The sequence below is a fragment of the Pieris rapae genome, chromosome 11, assembly GCF_905147795.1.
Source record: "Pieris rapae chromosome 11, ilPieRapa1.1, whole genome shotgun sequence".
NCBI lineage: Eukaryota > Metazoa > Arthropoda > Insecta > Lepidoptera > Pieridae > Pieris > Pieris rapae.
Window position 1 is genome coordinate 2,707,187 of NC_059519.1, and position 21,925 is coordinate 2,729,111.

The 21,925-nt window shown below is 31.1% G+C and overlaps 3 protein-coding genes across 14 annotated transcripts; 2 read left to right on the forward strand and 1 right to left on the reverse strand.

Moving 5' to 3' along the window:
* Positions 1-91: 91 nt before the first annotated feature.
* Positions 92-3,313, forward strand: LOC110997925. The gene is made up of 5 exons (XM_022266313.2): positions 92-331; positions 412-534; positions 637-797; positions 1,054-1,141; positions 1,280-3,313. The coding sequence occupies exons 1-5, from the start codon at positions 274-276 to the stop codon at positions 2,116-2,118; spliced, it is 1,269 nt and encodes a 422-aa protein (XP_022122005.2). The 5' UTR covers positions 92-273; the 3' UTR covers positions 2,119-3,313.
* LOC110997924 (peroxisomal membrane protein 2) lies at positions 3,187-4,958 on the forward strand. Its single transcript, XM_022266311.2, has 4 exons — positions 3,187-3,329; positions 3,469-3,561; positions 3,793-4,078; positions 4,520-4,958. The coding sequence occupies exons 1-4, from the start codon at positions 3,241-3,243 to the stop codon at positions 4,610-4,612; spliced, it is 561 nt and encodes a 186-aa protein (XP_022122003.2). The 5' UTR covers positions 3,187-3,240; the 3' UTR covers positions 4,613-4,958.
* A 618-nt stretch (positions 4,959-5,576) lies between these two features.
* On the reverse strand, positions 5,577-21,899 carry LOC110997922 (peptidyl-prolyl cis-trans isomerase G). Of its 12 annotated transcripts, none has more exons than XM_022266302.2 (12): positions 21,729-21,899; positions 21,297-21,551; positions 19,114-19,218; positions 14,494-14,706; positions 13,915-13,974; positions 13,025-13,145; positions 11,390-11,439; positions 9,111-11,264; positions 8,509-8,595; positions 7,816-7,905; positions 6,058-6,074; positions 5,579-5,949 (listed from the first exon to the last, which is right to left on the reverse strand). In XM_022266302.2, exons 2-12 carry the CDS (start codon positions 21,533-21,535, stop codon positions 5,810-5,812), a joined length of 3,276 nt encoding a protein of 1,091 aa, XP_022121994.2. In that variant the 5' UTR covers positions 21,536-21,551; positions 21,729-21,899; the 3' UTR covers positions 5,579-5,809. The 12 variants fall into 12 exon arrangements, with proteins under 12 accessions (XP_045486126.1, XP_045486128.1, XP_022121994.2 ...); XM_022266301.2 differs by having other exon boundaries at positions 7,816-7,938; XM_022266304.2 differs by lacking the exon at positions 6,058-6,074 and having other exon boundaries at positions 21,729-21,898.
* Positions 21,900-21,925: the final 26 nt, after the last annotated feature.

Here is a 21,925-nt window from a genome sequence, read left to right on the forward strand (position 1 = left end):
ATTGAACACATCGTAATCTGTGCTGTAATTTTATCTGTGAAGTATAAAATATGAATCAAACAACTTATACTAGACCAGGTCATAGAATTAAAAAAAAAGAATAAAACAACGGTCAACAGCTATTTTTAAAATGAAAACCATACAAATATTTTTGTTTTCGTGTTTAATGTTGATAATTGTTTGAAACAATTAAGCTATAAATAAATAAAGATTTGTAAGTTTATTATTAACAATAAATTAAAACTAGTTCTCAAAGTATACTTTATTTATATAATGGAGAACAAACCTAAGTTGGAACCAGTTAGATTGGCAGACTGGGCGCACAATTGTGGTAAGACATTGAAATATTTATTTTATCTTGATTCTATAATAAGTTTACCTGATGTTTACATCTATACATTTGTGTTACAGCATTTGCGAAAGACATCGGGCTAATGTCGGAGACAAAGCGCCCTAAGCAATCGGCCACTGAATCAAATACAAAAGTCAGATTCAGTCCTATTCCTCCTACTCAATTACATTTAAGTTTTCAAGGTAATTCTTACTTGCTGAACAAAAAGAAATATTTATTAATTTCTTCAATTACAACACAATTTATATTTTAATCCTTTAATATTATTTAATCCCTTATTATAGCATTAAAACCTAGTGGTATTGGGCAGACACCAGCACGACCAGTGACCTCATTAAAGAAAAATAACTGGAATTCCTCTGTTAAAATAGTTAGTAAAGAACGAAGAATGACAGAGATAAAATCCAATATAAGAAAAACACTAAACTTCAATTGTAAAGCTAAGGTCAGACCTCATAACTAAAGTAAGATGATATATTTTAGGCTTAGTGAAACATATTAAAATCTGATTAAAGTAATATATGATTTGAATTTACGCTGTCAAGATAGTCACAATATTTAAACAAAACTTTAAAAAAAACAATTGTTTATACTTAAAGTACTTGTTTATCCTAAATAAAGTTAGGCAGGATTTTATAGGCAAACTAACTTGTTATAATTCAATATGAATCTTTTATACAGATATATTATTACATTTTTAGCCAACCAATACTAGGAAAACTCTAATTGAAAAAGCAACACCACAATTACATACATTCAAAAACTCAAAAGTCAAGAAAGATGGATCAGGTAAACAACAAATGTTTTGAACTAAATAAAAGAAAGATCTAAACTGAATCTTTTTAACTTAGAAAGATACTAATAAAATAATCAAATTCTATATTATTAAATTAACATAAAACTTAATATGTTTGTTTTTTATTTCAGTTTTAAATAATGAAATTAAGTTAAGTGGAATAAAAAGAATTCCCGTCACACCTAAGTGTAAAGAAATTGCACCAAAAACGTTACAAATAAAGACACCTAAGAGCATTCTTCGGAAAAAAGTTCTTCAAAATACATCTTGCTCAAGTCCTTCTCAAAAATCTTGTGATGGTGATGCTACATTTCTTCGTATCGAAAAGGAAATCGATGAAATGGTGCAGGAAAAGGAAATAGAAAATGACATTGATATAAATGCTGCATTACCATCATCAACACCTTTTAAGACTACAAATCATCTAGAGTACTTTCCAACATCTGATGCTGACTCTCTTCAGAAGGACAAAACAATCCTAGATTTTAGTAATGTAAGTGAAAATGAGAATGCGGTTGTGGCTCTATGTGATGCATTTAAGAAGGCACTCATCTCTCATACCTGTCAAAAAACAGATTTGAAACAAGAACGAGGAGCCCTAATAAGTGTTATAGAGGTTGCTCTCAAACATTTACAAGAAATAGAAGAATTTGAAAAAGAAAATACAGTTTATAATAATAGAAAACAATTAATGGGTAGCAGTTCAAAATATTTCTGCAGGACAAAATCACCATCATTTATAATACAAAAAAAAATTGTTTTCCAAAACTCCCCTAAAAAATGCCTTATTTCTCCGAAAGTTGAAAAAGTTGATGCTATAAATATTTATATGGGTCTAAAAAGAAATTTAAATTTTTTAAACACACCAAAGATAGATAAGACACGAAATAATGAAACTGACACTCCAGTTCAAATAAAGAAAAACCTGCAATCCCAATTAAATAGATTGTACAATGACAGTGAGTCATAATGCTATTCAGACTCACAAACATCTAATAGACTGAAATTAGAAAATTTAATTTTTTAGAAAACTTCAGTATAAATATTGCAATACAGTAAAGGCCAAAATTAATTCTTTCTATATTACAATCATGTCCATTTACACATTCGAGTTATTTTTCAAATTAATTAATTTAAATTTATCAGAATAAGTTTCAAGGCACTAATAACTTAACCCTTATGATTTTATTTTATTTTTAAGACGTAACATTTGCTACCACTACTAGTGCACTATAATGAAATTGGCATATCCTTTGTATATTTTTGTAATAAATTTCTATGAAAATCCCTAGTCAGATTTTGTTCTATCACAATTTTACCAACTACTAGTATAACAATCATTTTAATAAACATTAAGATTTTACTTTTAATTGTAGGGGTAGGATTATCTTAATTATTAGGTCAGAGTTCATTTTTTCATTCATATTTTTTTCTAAGTAATGCAACTTCTGGTGTTCTCGGTTATTATTTTGACCGACAGGGTATGTAGTCTATTTTGTAAAAATATTAACATAATAATATGACAAAACAAATAGTTGTAGGTATAGAATGTAATTAACTAATTAGAACAGAAATGTTTAACGCTGCCATTAAGCTTTAGTGTTGTCAATTTTAATTCTCAACAAGAAATAAAGGCCTTTCCAGGTCCACGACGGCAGGTAAATGTAATTAGTAGTCTATACTCTATATAATTTGTGAATATACTAAATACCGCTAAAGTTCGAAATTCAATTCAAAGACTATAAAATACATTAATACCGGCCACTGCGCAGGCGCTGTCAGAAATTTGAACTATATAGATTATATTAATATTTGATAAAATGAACAATCTGTATTAGACATTGGTGTCTCAATCAATTCTCATTTGTTATATTATTATTTGTATAATTGTAATATAATTAGTTAAAAACTAGACTATAATAAATTATTACTTTAACTCTTAAGCTATTTCTGACATTGTGAACAATAATTATAAGCATTTTTTTTGTACGTGTTGTTGCTTTAGAGATAAGTGATAACATTATCAACAATATATAACAATCGTTTTAATATCAGCAGCGATTAAGTTTTAGTGCTAAATATATTTTTTAAAATGGCTCTATCAAAACCTATTATGAATTTAGTTGCATCTTATTTACAAAACTTGTACTTGCACCCAATAAAAACAAAATCGATATCAAGGTAATTTTTATTAAAATATTATAAATAAAGGATCAAAATATTTTAAATGTATCGCTTTAATTACGGTTCTTTTAACTTTTGTTTAACATCGATAAATATATTCTTGATCATTGGTTGCCTTAATTATGTTTAATTTCAGTTGTGTTGTTGGCTGCGCAGGCAGCATTGCATCACAAGTTGTTGCAGGTGAACGGATAAAGCTGGACCCAATCTTTGCATTTGGACTTTATGGGTGAGTATATAAATATAGACAAGAACACCTGTAATTAAATCTTTTTTACTTCCATTTAATAGAACAAATTCTTCTTCAACAAATTTTAATAGAACAAACTCTTATCATTGAACTTTGACCCCTTTATTGAGGAAACATGTATTGTTAAGAAAATATCATGATCATGAATTACATCTCAGTATAAATATTCTTGTTTATATTACCATATTAATTACTTCAAAATGATTTTAGGTTAATATTTGGTGGAACCATTCCTCACTATTTTTATGAGCTCATAGAAAGATTGTTTCCTCATGAAGCAACTGCCTTTCCTCTTGCAAAAAAGCTTATATTTGAAAGGCTAGTTATTGCACCACTCATGCAAGCTTTTTCTCTATACACCCTTGCAAGATTTGAAGGAAAGAATCACAAAGCAGCATCAAAACAGTTGCATTCACTATACTTGACTGTATTAGAAGCAAACTGGAAATGGTTAACACTTTTCCAAGTTATAAATTTGGCCTTTGTACCCCCAATGGTATGTTTGTTTTAAACAGTTTCTATCTATAAATTGTTGGTTTTGTTAAAAAATTTCCATATTCATATTTTTGTAAATATAATCTGTAGTTTTTTTATTCACATTGTTTCAAGTAATTATTCAAAAAGTTTTAAACCTAGATACAATAATGTTTAAGCATACTAATATCATTCATGTTTCATGCTTATCAAACAATAAATAGGCATGCTCAGTACCACTTGTTCAAAATAATTATTTCTAAAGCAGTAAATTTTTAATACCTCATACATAACATTTAAAAATTATTTGTAGTTTGAAGTGGGAATTGATGGTAATAAGTGTAGTGACATTCTTATCTGTGTAAAGGTCATCACATTTCGAGCTACAAATATTTTTGACTTGTGTAATTGGAATTTGTACATTACATCTAAACAGGTTAATAATTATGTTTTTTCCTTATAGCTCAGAGTACTATTTATGAACATAGTTGGATTTGGTTGGGCAATGTTCATAGCTTCAAAACGTAGACAGACTCAGAAAAAGGAATCCTCATAAATATGCATATCTAATAATTGGTGTTGGTATTAACGGTGCTGAATTATCCATATCTGGTTGATTTGATAAGATATTAACACCACTTGTACTCTACATTACAGGGGTTAATAACTATTACATATGTGATGAATGTGATACTCTATAGTCTTATGTAAGCATTCTAAATTAATTTAATATTTGTTAGTAAAAAGCATTTTTGGAATAAATTATTTTATTACTCACAAATAGTGTAATTTGTATTTCAAATTATCTATTTTGATGTTGGGGCTCAATGGTTAAATAATATTATACAACTTTGTAACTTTATGTGCATTTTATAAGTTCATAATAAAATTAATTTTAGTCATTTACAAGTATTATTTATTCCATTACTTCCTGTATTAAATCAAACAGATACTATATAATGTAAACCAAATATTAATTTCTTATAAACATTAACTATAAGAAAATATTTGGAATGTTTGAAATGAAAATTATTTGTAAGGATAACAATTTAAGAAACTGTCCAGAATTTCACTAATTTTTAATTTTTACACCAGAGATAATAATTTTAATTTTACAACATTAATCTCTAATTAATTAATGTTGTAATTTACAAAGTATGTAGATTGACTATTTGACTACTTATTTAACTATTAAAAATTCTGACTTAACTTAAAAATATCATTGCATTATTTATGTAAATGACTAGCTTTATAGAAATACATTGTCAATAAATATATTGCACATTATCCTAAAACTTATGAGTATTATTGTATTGAGTATCTGGTGCATCTCCAAAAAATAATATTAATAAAATTACCAACAATATAAAAATAACATGGAAAAAATAATTTAAATAAAATAGGAATAAAATAAATTATTAAATAGTATTTGACTAGATTTTGGAACATGACTAGAATATGTGTTTCAAGACTGACACAAGTAAATAATTGAGTATTTGGTACTAAGATTCAAATAATTATTAATAGGCGTTACCTTTTTTTTTAAAATATAAATTCTCCCCTTTATACTGTACTTGCTATTTCATACATTCATCAATCTCAAGTTAATTATTGCCGAGTAAAAATTTAAATTTCTCTATTGGTTGACTAAAAATATATATAGTAATAAATAACTGACGATAATTAAAAAAAATCCCGCCAATACATAATGTTGTTCTATATCCGTAGTTTCTACGGAAAAATTAATAGCGACTCAACGTATATTTGTCCTATTTTTATTCGGGACGCGGTGATCGCGACCAGCTGCGTTCTGAGGTTCTGCTGCTGTAGTAACTTCCTGATGATGGTGTCGATGGGGTAGGTCTCCGATAGGGAATCGGCCTTTTACGTGCACTGTATTGTTAATTACTGTTAGTATACAGTTAGTAAATCAGTAACATGCTTCAAAACAGGAAAACTGTTACGTGTCAATAATTAGTAGCGTAATAAAAATATGCTTACCTTTGTCGAAGCCATAACTAGCAATACAGGAACAAAAGAAAATGTATCAATAACATTACTGGAGTGTATGATAAAGCTCGATCTCTACCATGCAAGTAAATAAAATGAAAACATAATAATTGTATAATAAATTTTAATAACACAAATATTGAACAAAAAAACACACTTGAAACTAATGTCCATAAAATAGAACAATTTCTACAACTGGCAACACTGTCACTTATCCCTAAATAATATGATTACGTAGTCATCTTCGCCTGTATTTGTATTTCTTGGAGGAATAAGTTACGTCTATAATTGGTGCGCTAGGAAAGAAAAAACTCTGTTAACTCATTTCAGTAACATTACTTTTTAAGGTTAATAGTCTTTTTGTTTCTCTAAATGCATAATAAAACTAAAGTGACTCACAATTAATTTATCTATTATTATTTACAATAACCTAGTAATAATAATTAATACCCATTAGTAAGAAAGTGTCACACCAATATTAATCAACTCTCACACATGGTAATTTTCAATATTAACTTTAATTGGACAGTGTTAGAAATACATAACCACAAGCAGAATTTTTTTAAAATTGAGCACTTATAAAATGGCTACATTCAAGTTTATTTAAAAGGCAGACATTGTAAAGAAAATAATCCGATATAATTAAAAATGTTATGTTTCAATACAAACTTCTTTACAATGTTATTTATTTTTCTTAATATATATAATAATAATTTAAGAATGTCCTAAAACTGCATTCAGCGACTACTAGAAGAATCTTCAGAACCGGTGCTATATTTGCGTGACTTTTTTCTATAAATAAAGAAAAACAACATGTGACACAACAGCAAAGGAAAAAATTGAACGTCGTAATATTTTTTTATCCTTTCCGCGTCACTAATGGTAGTAAGTAAAATTTAAAAAATATTACGACATTTCATGAAGCATAACTAGTTAGCATAAACAAGCTGCACTCAAAAAAAAAAACATCTAAAACACTCTAGACATTGACATTATGCCGGTTTATACGAATTAAAACATAATGTCAATATCCCTACTAAAAGAAATCGTGTGAAAGAAAATGTGCGACACAGTGCTCTTGAGCTAATATTATTTGCGATAAATCAAAATTAGATTTTTTAAATATAGTAGTTATTTAAGAAAAGCTGTACAGGATCAAAAATACGGCCTTTACAATATAAAATCTCATTAATCAATAAAATATATTTATAAAGAAAAAATATTTTCTAAGATTGGATATACACAATCAACGTGTTCTTAGCTCAAAATATTAATAGATAAAAAAATAAATCAAGCTAAGAACTGACTTCGAGGTTAAATGTGACACATGTTATAGAAATTATTTTTTATTAAACTGTATAATTATTTCTTGTACAACTTTTTTCCAACAAAAAAGCATTCAAGTATTACGTAAATTGGTTTTGTATTGCCTAATTTTAAGTATACTGCAACATTTATTAGGTTCAATGAATAATATATCAATAAATTCAAACAAGAAAACCGTCAAGTAGGTGTAAGCAAATTTACGTGCATTTTTTTTAAATTGAACCACCTTCATAAAAGTTACTCTTTCGTCCCTTTCAAGCAATTTGTAAATCCGCTGTGACAAAAAGAGATGCGTACATCACGGTGCGATTAGACTTTTAGTTTTGGGAGAGTAATAAAAACATCTACATAATACTTGAACATGACCTAATGTGACTATTACAATAATATCAGCGATGAGAGCAAAAAGACAGCCCGCGCTACCTCGTGATCCGCCTCCTATCGAGGAAGCTTGGCGAACCCGCCCGTCGCGGAATGGACGGTGAGCGCGACTTGGAGCGCGTCGAACTCGATCTGCGGTAATCCGCGTACACGCCCGTCATTGTTCTGATTACGTATGTGTATCAACGATCGCGTTTAGTATCAAATTATTAGTGCTTGCGTTAATTGATTTTAGTTACACTTAATTTAGTGTACAGTTATATAAACGGGAATAGGTATATATTGGGGTAAAGGAATTTGAAATAAACAGTATTTTATAAGGATATAAAACAATAAAAACTAAATCTCTTTTTCAAATAGTTTTTATGTTGTAATGAAAGGAGACAAATGAGCACTGTAGTTAAAGCAGTGCGAAGACGGATTTATTTTTATGAATCAATGAAATGTCTGTAGATAATAAGGTGAATTTACAAAAAAGAAAAGTTTTGCGGAAACTGAATTTGGGGCAATATAATTATTTACACTTTTGTGTTGTCCCACCTTATCTGTTTTACTGTTACCTAGTATATTAATAAAACAATTGAATGATGATCATTTGAATATAAATTTTTTATTAACGTAAATTAAATTGAGTGCAGTCATTTTATACCTAAGAGACCTATTTAATTAGATGGCAGATGTGAAGTGTAATCATTTAGCTGTTAAATTGTTTTAATTGGTATTTGAATATATTACCTCGAAGATCGCGTTGAACGAGATGAACTACGCGAAGATCGAGAAGAACTTCTGCTGCTGTACGAGCTGGATCGAGAAGAACGAGATCTATAAAACGAAGGTCACAATAGATTTGGCTACGGGAATGATTTATTGTATAGGGTTACTAGAAATATAAATATAATTATTTTTTATGCACAAAATAATTAACTTTATTTTTTTCATATTAAGTATCTATAATTGCTTTCGAACTATAATGGCGTAACAGTGTTGTTACAATAAAAAAAGGTAATTTAGTACTGCTTAAGCCTAAGATGGCTCTCCTTTGTTGCTCAGTTTGCTCAGGCTCAAACCATACCTAGTCAAGAAAAATTAAAGATGTACTTTTATGCAACCAAAGGAATATCTAAAGAATAAAATGTAATGTTCAATAATTCGGTTAATAATTGTAAATCATATGAGCTTTTTTATATTCATAATTTAGCTGTAATATAGGAATTTCTTCAATTTATTCAAATTAATACAGAAAATAAATCCTTCTTTATAATAACGCTAAACTCTATTTCTAATAATGTATACGATATGTTCTTATTGAGCAGTCAGTAACTAATTATAAGTAATACCTTGATGATGAATAGGATCTAGATCTTGAACGCGAAGACCTGGAACGTGACCGTGATCCTGACGGAGTCCGCGACCGTGATGACTTCATGCGGCTCTTCGACCGTGACCGTGACGATTTCACTCTAGATTTTGACCGTGACCGCGACTTTGACCTTGAATGTGACCGAGAAGAGGTTCGCGACCAACTACGGGACTTGCTCTTCTTTCCATCTTTCACTTTAGAGCTCTCAACGTGCAATGCAGGGCTTTCCTTCCTTAAGCTGTCAATCTTCACTGGACTGATTGACTTGATTGATTGAGTTTTAATTTCATTCTCAGCTTCCTTTGGGGATTTACTGGCAATCTCCCATTCTAGTTTCTGTTCACTGCGTCCTTGTGAAGTGGACGGACCACTCTCTTCCTCGATCCTAATACGTTCCATTGTGGCTTTGGTCAGTTTAGCCAGTCGTTGCTTCAGTTTATCCAATTCCTTCATATTCAATTCCTCCTGACGCGCGTGAAGGTCCATCCGAAGAAAATCTTCTTCAGAATCGTCATTTTCACTGGAAGAACTCCTCATACAAACCGTTTTTGGTTTATAATCTTCCTTGTTTTTCTTTCTCTTAGGTTGTAAATCTGACGGGGACTTAATATATTTCCTTTTGTCCTTTTCAGGCAATTTCTCAATGATGTCCCGATAACGCTCTGGGCTACGACGTGCTGGTGAATAGCTAAGGCTCGAAGAGCTTCTGCTCTTTGGGTCTGATCGCGACTTTGATCTTTCCTTTTGAGATTCTTTTACATCTTTATCTTTTTCATGTTTTTCTTTAGAACTAACCGCTCGTTTATCTCGGCGATCTACTTTGGGAGATAAAGTACGTCTATCAGACTTCCTGGTTGGTGTAATACTCTTTTTGTCTTTTTTAGACGCGCGTTTTAAAGGAGACATTGATTTAGACTTGCTCCGAGAATACCTTCTTTTCTCTTTAGAAAACCGATCATTTTCGTGGGATAAAGGAGATTTTCTAGGGGACTTGCTCCGGTTACGCTTAGTTTCAATTACTTTTGCCACTGCTTTGGATTTCTCTGCTTTTCTATCAGTATTACGAGGCGTAGGGCTTTTCCTAGAATAATCATGTGAAGGACTACGTTTTTTGCGGTCGTTTGAAGGAGTTTGATCCCTATCTTTGTAATAGGTTTCTTTTGTTGTTACTTTGGTAACAGTGCTTTGCCTTTGTCGGGGCGGAGAATCTAAACTCGAATCGCGTGAGTGGCATCTATCTTGTCGTGAGTTTTTATAATATCTTTCTGGTTCTTTATGATCATCCTTTTTATAAGATTTATTATTATTACTAGTTTTTGGAGAAACTTCTCGAGATTTTCTCCTTTCTTCAGACGCGCTTCTACTTCTTTTTCGTTTTCGCTTTAAATCATCCACATCTCTATTATTACGAGATCTTTCATAGCGCTCACTTCTATAATTCCCTTTTTCAACATCGGATCTTTTTCTTTCATCCGGTCGCTCGTCTTTTCTGTTGCTATCTTTTCGTCTGTAATCAGGAGACTCGCTTTTTCTTATAGATCTTTTATTCTCATAAGATTTATCACGATGATATCTTTCATTATCCCTTTTAGATGATTTTAAGTAGGATTCATCTTTTGTAGTTTCTTTCTGATATTTGTCTCTCTTAGATTCTCTTTGATAATATGAGTCATCGCGTTTTGATTCTCGTGAGTATTGATCATCTTTTTTACTATAGGAAGGACTGCGACGTCGCCTTTTCTCTGGTGGCGGAGACTCACTAGAACCTCTTTTGTCGCGCTTGTCACTTTTCTTTGGAATTGTCTCATAATCAGACGACGGTGATCGCCGTCGATCCCGCTTATTCTTTTCTACTGGCTTTTCCAGATCAAATTCATCTTTGTCAATTTTCTTTTTGTTTTCTATTTTAGTAATATACGATTTCTGCTTTCTTTCCGGCGATCTAATTTCTGGAGACTGCCCTTCATAAGATGGGCTCCTGTCGCGGTGTCTGTTAGCACTTTGTCGCGATCTTTTACTGTCGTCAAATCTATGATTTCGGTCTTCACGGTCACGGTACCTTCCTCGTTCATTATCTTGAATCTCAATGGGCCTCTCAGAGTATTTGTCTTTTTCTTGCTTTTCAGGTGAACTGAAATATATTTCACTATGTATTCTCATTTATTTTGGTAAAGATTTAAAAGTATACTGCCTGTATTTAAAAATATATTATACTTATTATTTTACTAGAAAAATTAATATAATCGTTCAACATACCTCTCCCGGCTGGATTGTATGCTGCTGGCACGCCGCTTGTTTGATTTTTTCTGTATAGAATTCAAGAACCAAGTATAAGAATATGAACTTAATAAAGCGATTCAAAACACCAGTGCCAATACAATAAGACTAGTGGTTATGGCAACTAAACATTTCACTAACAGAAATCCTTCATACGCCATTTTTAAAACCGTCACTGAAGAATTTCGTAAAAAAAAATACAAACAAAAACTCTTCATGCATGTACTTTAAATAAATTTAGGCTTTCAAAGTGTACATTAAAAGCTACTCACGAAAGCAATTACTCTGAAATTTATCCTTCCTACGTTATAAAAATGTATCCATAACATCCTCATTTCAAAAATAAAAATAATAAAACAGGTGATTTAAAGGACGTTTGGCACTAGTGCAGTTATATTTACAACATCTAAATTAGTGACACATACAATTGATTAAATACATATACTTATGACACAAATTTGAATGAAATATAAGACACATCGGGACGTACCTTATTAAACAAACGGTGGTGGTAGTGTACCATTTAAACATGTTGAGCATCCTTAATTAGTTTTGTGACAATGAGAAGGGAGAATGTTATGGATTAGTTAACATCTTGAAAATCAGTCACGATATCATACAATACATGTGAGGTAAAAACGTGAAAATTGCTTTGACAGAACCCTAGAGGGTTTTAAGGGAGGGGCATAAATCAATTTAATTGAACAAATTTTTAAAATTAAACCAACATCAGATGTACAAACTATAACACATTTGATTTAAAACTTTGTTTTATTTAACCGCTTTTTCGCTAGGCTATGGGGAAATTTGAAATGAAATCAGTTTATAATTCAAATGTTAATTTGTTCAAGAACATATTGATATATTTTACACGTTTTACCACACACAAGGGAACGCGAAATACCACCATCGTAACTACAAACACCATGCATTACTGTGCACACTTAACCGAACAATCGCCCTTTGCCTCCCATACTTTACTCTCACAGTTAGTCACAATGTCGACGCACTCTTAGGTATATTTTAGTTCACCTAACTGTGTGTGTGTTACTTTGTGATATACTTACAGTATACGTTATTTCTTCAGATAAAGATGGCTATCCTATGAAATGATGCACAGTTAAACAGATAATTTTTACTGTCCATTTCTTGTATTTACAGAAAAATAAATAAAATAAAAATGGGTTAGCCGCGACACGGAAATTTAAGTGGGCGTCACAGCAATTAGGTTTAAAGCTCGGGAATGTTATACAATAAAAATTCATTAAAGAATCAGAGGTGGGCCTCAAATGACTAAGCCCGCAGGAAGAAAGTGCTTAGACATCGTATCAGGCTGAAGTGGTTTTTTTTTTAAATAAAAAAGAAAAGAAAGCAAAGTGCTAAGTCTATCCAGAATCTATTACTAACAATCCTTTCAGAAAAACTATTCGAGTGTGTGTGTGATACCCGGTGTCAAGTCACAAAGAAAAATTCTATTTATGGCAACATTTAGTCTATGATCTGAGGTACTTGAAGACATTATTTTAAGGCGTAAATGAGAAAATTCTTAAAAACATTGTCTTCAACATTCCCATGTCCCAAAATGAAAAATATGGAACCGTTGTAAATATTCACCTTCTTCTTTTTCTTCTGACGATCGTCGGCGGAACTTTCGGAGTCGCTGCCTTCGGAGCTAGTGGACGAATCAGAATCAGAAGATTTGGAGCGTTTCTTTTTCTTCTTACTGGATTCATTCCTGAAAAACATATTTGTTTAATTATATTAATTTATTAAAGCATATGCAGTAATCGCTAACTCTAGTCCTGAAGACGAGCTGTAGAAGTTAGAACTGCGTAGATGTTCAAAGTTGAATGCACTACCATGAGTAGCAGATGCAAAATTAGATCGGCTAGGTTATTATAGTAAAGGATTGTAAAAACATAAGTATGTTGGAAAGCTATTTATAAAAATAAAAACTATAATCTTAAGGTGCATCTATAATGCACATGGAAACAAGAGTTGCACCTGTCAAAAGCTCATAAATAATAAAATACATAATAATCAGTATTCAAAAATTATATATTTTGAATTACTACACGCTAGAAAGCATTACATTGCAAAATTTTTGGCACATACATATTATATGTATTATAAAAATTTTATGTATCTTTACTTATTTGTTTCAATATTATAAACCTCCTTTGCCGCGGTCTCGATCATTTACAATTAAGATATGTTACTTTAATATGTCAATCCATTTTTTACATCTTCTCTTAGAATTTACTATTAAGCTACGAAGATATTTCCTGATAAAAATTAACCATACCTACGTATAAGCCGCCATAAAATATTTTTTTCGCTGAAATTTTCAATTACATTATTTTAATGGTAATTTATTTAAATTATTAAATGTAAGTATATATATACTTACTCTAGCGTTAACTGCAGTTTCACCTGTCTAAATACAAAAACAATAATTGTTTGGGTAAGTATTTAAAAATATTTATGTAATACGACCAACTTACTTCTCTTTTTTATTTTTCTTGGATTTTTTCTTCTTTGACCTTTTGACTTCTGGTGATGCACTGAAATCAATAAAATCAATTACATGGCCTGATACAATTATCTGGATAATCTGGTGTGAGATTGAACGCCATCAGGTCTTAAAACAATTCTATAATGTAGGGAATACAGTTTATTATTTACGATGAATAAATGAACTAAATATTTCTATAAATTATTTATTGTATGTAAACACACTTGCCACGGTAGCCACTTTGATCAAATATTTAAAATGTGGTTCTAACAATTAGGGGGACAATATATGTGCTATTAATAGGAAACAATAAACCATCTGGCTGTTCAGTTTTACAATATCGCCTTATTTATTATACATATAAATATTTATTATTGAATTTTCAGCTTCTTCCATCCCGTTTATACACTGCTCGAAATGCGAATCTTTGATTTTGGTCAATATAACCGGTATGTGTAAACGATGTCGTCGTTAACGGTTTTGACTGTATACACGTAAAACGTGGTCTATATAACAACATTCAGGCCATTAATACATTATATATTACATAATGCGGTCTTAAACCTACCTCCGCTTCTTTTTCTTCTTTGAAACCTGATCTCGTTGTTCCTTCTCATGGCTGGGAGTTCTCACCAACGGGTATTTCTGGGCTTCCTCCCTAGCTCGTCTTTCTGGGTCAAGACTTGTCCCCTCCACGAAACGAGGTGATATGCCGAACGCATCTCGTAATCTTGCGTTTTTTTCTTGTTGGGCTTCAGCCACAGCATGTGTTTCACGTACGCTGGAAAGACGTAGGCTTATGAAAACAGTTTTCAAGAAAATAAAGTCTCGATTGATTCGGCATCAAAAATTGCAAAGGGGTATAATTTAAAGATTTTTTTTTTAAATATATTATTTATTTTAAAAAATTGCCTTGTACGTTACAATCAAGCGCCAATGTTTGGTAACGATTTGAAAGATCTAAACCGGATATCCGATGTTACGAAAGTTAATTTTATGTTTGGAAATCATACGAATGCTAAAGAAATTACCTGAATTGCACCTAAGTGCGCTAAAATTGGGAAAATTGAAAATTAATTACCAACATAAAATAAAATCGATAAGATTAGGCACACATGCGATCCGAAACGCCGTAAACGACTCTAGTTATTTGCAGCCAAGTGTAAAATCCTTTTGTAATGCGATCAATTAATGGGCGACCTACATACAAACAAATCGATAAATGCACACCTTATAACTGAGCGTAGGTTCTTCCTCTCCTCCGCGGAGGGACAGACCTGCAAATTGTTAACATGATTGCGATCGGAGGCGCAATTACATCTACAGCAGCAGTTATTAGGCCTTAGACAGGCAGCCAGAATAGTTCGTAGCGCGGGCTCAAGAGAATCGGCCATGTTGCATTCGTTATGCCCCAAAGTCGGAACCATCGACATATCGGGGTTTGGGTCGTGGGAGGACGCTCTTGGTCGCCGAGGTCCCGCAAGCACTGCTTGAAACGTGCCTCGCCAAAGCCTCTCAAATACTATTTTGTTATGTTCGCGTCGCGCCACACTGTCCCTATGCATCTTAAACTACTTAATCTAATGGAAGACTTGGTTGCTTAAAACTACTGGAAGACTTCAAGGCATGGGTCGTGCGACTACATTGCGAAGCGGCCGGAACCGGGCCGGCGGCGCTACTGGGAAATAACAGGATGTACGGCGACGCGCGCACCCTGCGCAAACCCTCGGCGTCTAATGGGAGGCGTCACTAAACGTATGAACCCTTGTATAATGGCATCCTGTAATTTTCTTTACGATTTTCCAGTCTTTGATATAAAGGATTAGTACAAGTTTTTCTTAATTAATTATCGAAATGTAAAATTATCTCTGTAAACCGCCATTTAATGTTCTCTGCCAATTATCGATTCGGCACAGCGATTATTGGAAACTGCTGTACTTGTAGTGTTCCAACGTAAGCGCTGATTTTATTTATCGCTCTTTCGTCGAAACAAACAATAAAATTCATATAAATCTTGACGTTTTATAGCAATTTGTTATTTTTGTAAGAAACTATTGGATACATGAAAGAACATGAACATGAACAAATATTATTTAAAACTTTAATACGGCATTCGTTTCAAATATTTAGTAAAATTTTATGTATTTTTAAAGTATTTGCACAACCTAAACACTTATCAACTGGGGATTACGTAACTCTTGGCAAAACTATACACTCATTAAACAATACGTAAAAAGCTAAAGAATTTAATATATATAAACTAATGAAACCATACAATACTGGGGATCCTAATGCCTTTCGTTATTATGAACTGATCAACATCGTAGGTTAAAATTTGTGAACAATATTAATAATTGTTAAGACAATATTTGTTCATACATATCAGAAATATTTAGATTATTATTATAGATATTTTTTCTTCAATACTTTATTAGCTTTAAAAATAAACATAAATCAATTTGTTTTATATTAGCACAAAATGGGCCTGGTAACTAGGGTTTAACTTCGGAGTAAATTTTGAGTTTTTTTTTAATTTAGCTTGTTATAAATATATATTAATTAATGAAGTACACCATTCTTGCTAAGCTTCAATTATGGACTAACTTACATATAACCTTAAAGTTCTAAAAACTACTTTTTCCTACTTCAAAATTGTTAGTAGTTTCACTACATACTAGGTGATTTGTTATGTTTTTGTTATACTTTTTTTCGCCTCTTTGTTAACGGATGCCCGTCAGTATGCCTTGTCTCATAACATGATATTAAAAGAGTATTCGTATATAAAATCGCCGGTATAAACAATGAACTATATTTATCCACAGTGGTGGCAAGTAAACATTTATTCTTATTATTTATTTTTTTTGTAATTTTTTTTAAATTGCGTATGAGCTTGACATTCCTATACATTAATTAAGGCGCGAAGACGTAAAAAAATTGTTTATACATTCCTATATCTTAAGTGGTTTTTTACTCTACATTATCGAGTGAAGCAATATTTTAGCATATACAATTCCAGACAAATAAATTTGTATACGAGATTGATAGGCACAGTTGCCAAAAGTAACGAGTTAGTGTCTTCATTTCTCTATCTTTAGCTAATCACAACAAACTGGCGTGGAGTTTGGCAGAGGTTGCGCTAATCTATTAATTATAATGGATAATTCGATAAAAGCAACAAATGTAAATTGGTAGCTATTTTAAGAGTTACTTTTCTTAATATAGCTACCAATTTACATTTGTATTTGTATTTCATATTACGTCTTTATTTGAGAAAAATTTTACTACTATTAAAAATACATTATAAAAAAATTTGGATACCAAAAAATACCTAATCAAACTTGTGAAAAAAGAACAATATTTATAATTGACCTAATAAAACCTCTTCTACAACAAAAGGGGACTCGTTGACGTAATAACCCTCTACATAGGGTTGAGTCCGATCGATATAGGGGAAATTCTGGATCAGGAGTAGCAAAACTCCGCTTTCGCGCAGGTGTTATGCCTTGAGTTAATCTATATATTCATAAAACTAAGCGGTTAGTAACATAAAAAGCTACAAAAAAGTTTTATTTACGGGATATATACCACACATTTTAATAAACGACACCATATTAAAATGCATTTCAATTTCCAAATCTCTCATTATTATTTTAGAGATGTAAAATTATTAAACTGTCCCTACGTTTATAGTTTTACAGCATATATGTATATCTAATAACATGCATACCAATGCTTAAAATATACTTCTACTACAATAAATCATTCAACATTTAATAAGATCTGTTCTAGTAGGAATTCTAGGTTACATAATTTGGAATCATAATATTTATCTATTTTTAAGATTTTTGCATTCATATACGAATGGAATAAAATTTTAAAAATATTAATTCTTTTTATGTGTCTTCTCGAAGGACATATCGTATGCGTGGAATCAATAATGATTCAGGTGATAGTTAATTATTGCTGTAAAATTTACCGTATCGTTTCTTTTAAAATGGAAAATTTTGCGATAATATTAAAGAAATATGTCACAATATGTGTAATTTATATAAAATCACTTAACATTATTATATTAAGCGCTCAAGCTGTTGGTGGATTCAATTCGTTAACCCTTTAGGTCCTCGATTTAATTTCCGGTAAAACATTTGATTGTTTCGCTGCTGAACACATAAGGTTAAATTACTTGACCAACTTTCTAATAAAAAAAACCTATGCATAAAGAGAGATGCTAAAATGTTATTGTTTGATTTAATGATGTCTTAAAAAAAATTTACAACATCAATAAATTTACAAATTCAATGAAACTTGGAAAACCTACAACTGTAGATTGCCTAGTAAAACTCTAAACTGCTATGTATATAGATAGATACAAAGGCTATTTTTTCATACGTAAGAAAATACGTCACAATTTCTCTAAATAAAAACTAGATGCTATTCAAGATTGAGGACAACAAGAAAGTCTTTGTAGTTGCACGTAACAACTCAAATTCAAGAAAACTTCTCATCGACCTTGGCCCGTATAACGAAAGTAGGAATCGCGAATGCACGTAAGAAAATGTTACGGAATAGTTTTCTAGAATTTATTTGAGAAAACCTAAGATTTGTTGGTATATAGAAAGGCACTTGATATATATTATTCTTTATCATAAAAATAGGTATTATAAGAACAGAATTATCAAAAAAAATACATTTATTATGGAACATAAGATAGTCAGGAATCACTTATTCCACGTCATTAAATTTGATCCTGTAGGCATCCCTACTCATCGGCAAAGAAGACAGGGTGTAGGCCTAGGCCGATCACTAAGTAACATTCTCAGCACATTAAATGAGGTAGTTAAGAGACGACTAGTACGTATCTACAATTTAGTATGTAGGTACACGAAACTTAAAAATCATATCATAAATCATTTTGAATAAGCGAAACCAAATTTATAATACAGAAAGAAATCTTTTTTAAAAATATAATTCTTCATCGAAATATCTTATAAAAAACATACAAAAAGAAGCGAACACATTAATAGACTCGAACGTACGTTTCTGCACATAAATTTAGTTTGTTAGTTTAGTTTGTATCAAAGTGATTTAGTGGGGCACTTTTACTTTACATCTATTAAACCGACGTTAGAAAAATAAACCATCACTAACAGAAACAGCGACGTCAATTTAAAATTACGTAAGTACTCACAGAACTCTGCCATATTCGTCCTTCTGTACGTCTTTATCGCCGCTAGACTCCGACAGCTTCGCCCTAAAAGCCGCCACACGCGCCGCTATCTCCTCTTTCGGCAACCTGCGTAGCCACACCAATGAGACACTCATTATTAAATCAAACGACTATTTTTCTTAGATATGGAAATAAAACATCGCGTATTCGCAATGCCACAATTTACGTAGACTCCCAACGAACAAGCGATGTGTAATGAAAACTTAAAAATAAATTCACGGTTAGCGTTTGCTTCGCATCGCACCTGAACCTACCAATGCATTGCGGTGTTGTAATCGCGAAATTACTTTTACAAATACCATAAAATAAGCGATAAGACGTTCATGTCGTACGGCCGTCAACTGAACACGACTGGGGTAGGTTTGAATATTGTATGAAGGGTGATTTGCTCCGTTGAATTATTGATTTGACTCGTGCGCAGGGGCTGTTGCCCCCAAATGGGGTGATTCTATTGTAATAGATTTTTAGGGTAGAGATCAATAATTGTCATAGGAAATATAACAAGTGCATTCAATTCCTAGGAATTTTTTTTTTTTAAAATAGCGACTTTTCAAATTATCCTTCTGTTGAGAAGATTTTTAGATGTTTCTGTAAAAAATTCGCAATATCTTGCCAACACTCCCAAATCTTTTGATCGCATATTACTTTAAAAAAATATTAATAAATTAAAAAAAAAAAAAAAATTATACGGCGGATATAGAGCGTCATTATAACATTATTTAAATAAGATTTATTAAAATTTGTAGTACTTGAGTAAACAAAAACACATATATATACATATATATGTGCTTTTGTTTAATATGTTATATACATATATATATAACATATTATTGAGAATAGCTTTTCTAAGAGTTGTTTTTGCAAATAATTATTTTCCTATGTTGCCACTGAACGAGTTATTTAAGTGTAAATATTGTAATGTGTGAATTGTAAGTGTATAAATTATGTATGAATCATATATCGTACATAATTTATGTATATAAAAAATAAAATCATTTTTATTTAATTACAGGTTTCCATCATGGATTTGCTTTTGAGTTAACAACTTTGGCAAAAAACCAAATATTCTTTAATATTACATATCACTAAAGCTGTCTTGACTACAACATCTTCCGCTTTACACATAAAACAATACAGTGGCATCATATTCCTTAACTGGTATATATATACTGTTCTTACTACATCAGGAACCTGGGATGCCTGGGAAGCCGATGTTTATGGGAATGATAATATTACACACTATCCATTTTGGTCATAAAATAGCAAATTGTGAGGGTTTGCCTTAAATCTGTAGTAGCAAGCTATAATATATATAAAGAATTATCATATTTGTATGAAAGTTATATGTATTTGCAGTTTTTAAAGATACTTCTTTTAATTTTTTTTTTATTTTTAAAGCAGTACAACTTGTGTCCCCCTCACACAAGTTCTCACACCTGTTAATGTAATCTTTTAAAGAATTAACACTCTCATAAAATGTGTTTTTTAGAACATTAGGAATTTCGGTGTATTTTTTAAAAGACTTTATTTTTACTTTATTTCTATGAGTTCTATGGGGAGAGTTTGTATTTTTTGTAGAGATTGTAAAGTGGGTATAGAATAAATCAATCTCAAGTTACAACTATGTAATCCTAATCCCAATAACTTTAATATACTGTTGTTGAAAAAAGAGACGGAGTAACAGAAACAGTAAATATGTATTACAGGTACTATAGGATGTATTTAAACAAACAAATATTTGGTAAAGAGTAATGTTAACTAAAAATGCATTTATTTATTCTAAACATCAAGTACCCACAGTCAAATAATATTGCCAAGTAACTGTCTATTACAATAATTTACAATAGATGTCATTGTAAACGGTTTTCACTGTATACCAATTGCAATCTATGCATCATTGATAACACTGATTAATTATCTCAAATCTTATATGATTGCGTGATGAAAATGAGAAAAAATAAGTTACAGTTCTTAGTATATAGTATATTTAAAACCTTTGTGATATTTACTACATACAAAAATGTACATTAACAATAGTTTGGATTTAGAAATATTCTAATAGTTGATTTAGAAAGGATCAATGATCAAATGTATTAGGTCTACATTATATATTATTAACCTCAAACCAAAACTATGCAACTTACCCTTGTTCTTCCAACTTATCTTCTAACTCAGTACATTTAACTTCTATCTTTCTTTTTCGCTCATGATCAAGAATTTCTTGGTTTGGTTGTTTATTTGACGCAGAATCCAATTTAGCTATCTCGTCTTCAGTACGATAATTTACAGAATCTTTCGTTCTTCTAACAGATGCCCAATTTCTTTGCACATATCCATTAGTTCCAGAACCTCGAGCGGTCTGTAACCCGATTCCATTATACATCTTGTCAGAGATTTATCTGTAAAAGGAAGAACTCATAACGCACTAAGAAAAAAACTAAATTTGCAAAATGCGACTTGTCTATCTCGGCAGTTGTTAGATAAAATTCCCCAGAAGCCATAAGTGGAATCTCGAAGCTAAGAATATTACAAAGTACTGAAAATTAAATATAGAGCTGAAATTATAAATATCTTACCAATAACATGGAATAAAAATAATTTCCTATCGTCTGCGCTTTTAACACACGTCCATTTTGATAGAAAGTTAAGATCTTTTGCCGATTAGGGATGTCCAAGGCATCGAAATTTTACCGGTAAAGAATTAGTCCTTTATTGTACATGAAATAATTAAAGGAGACTTAAACTAATTAAAAATGTACAAAATTGAACAACA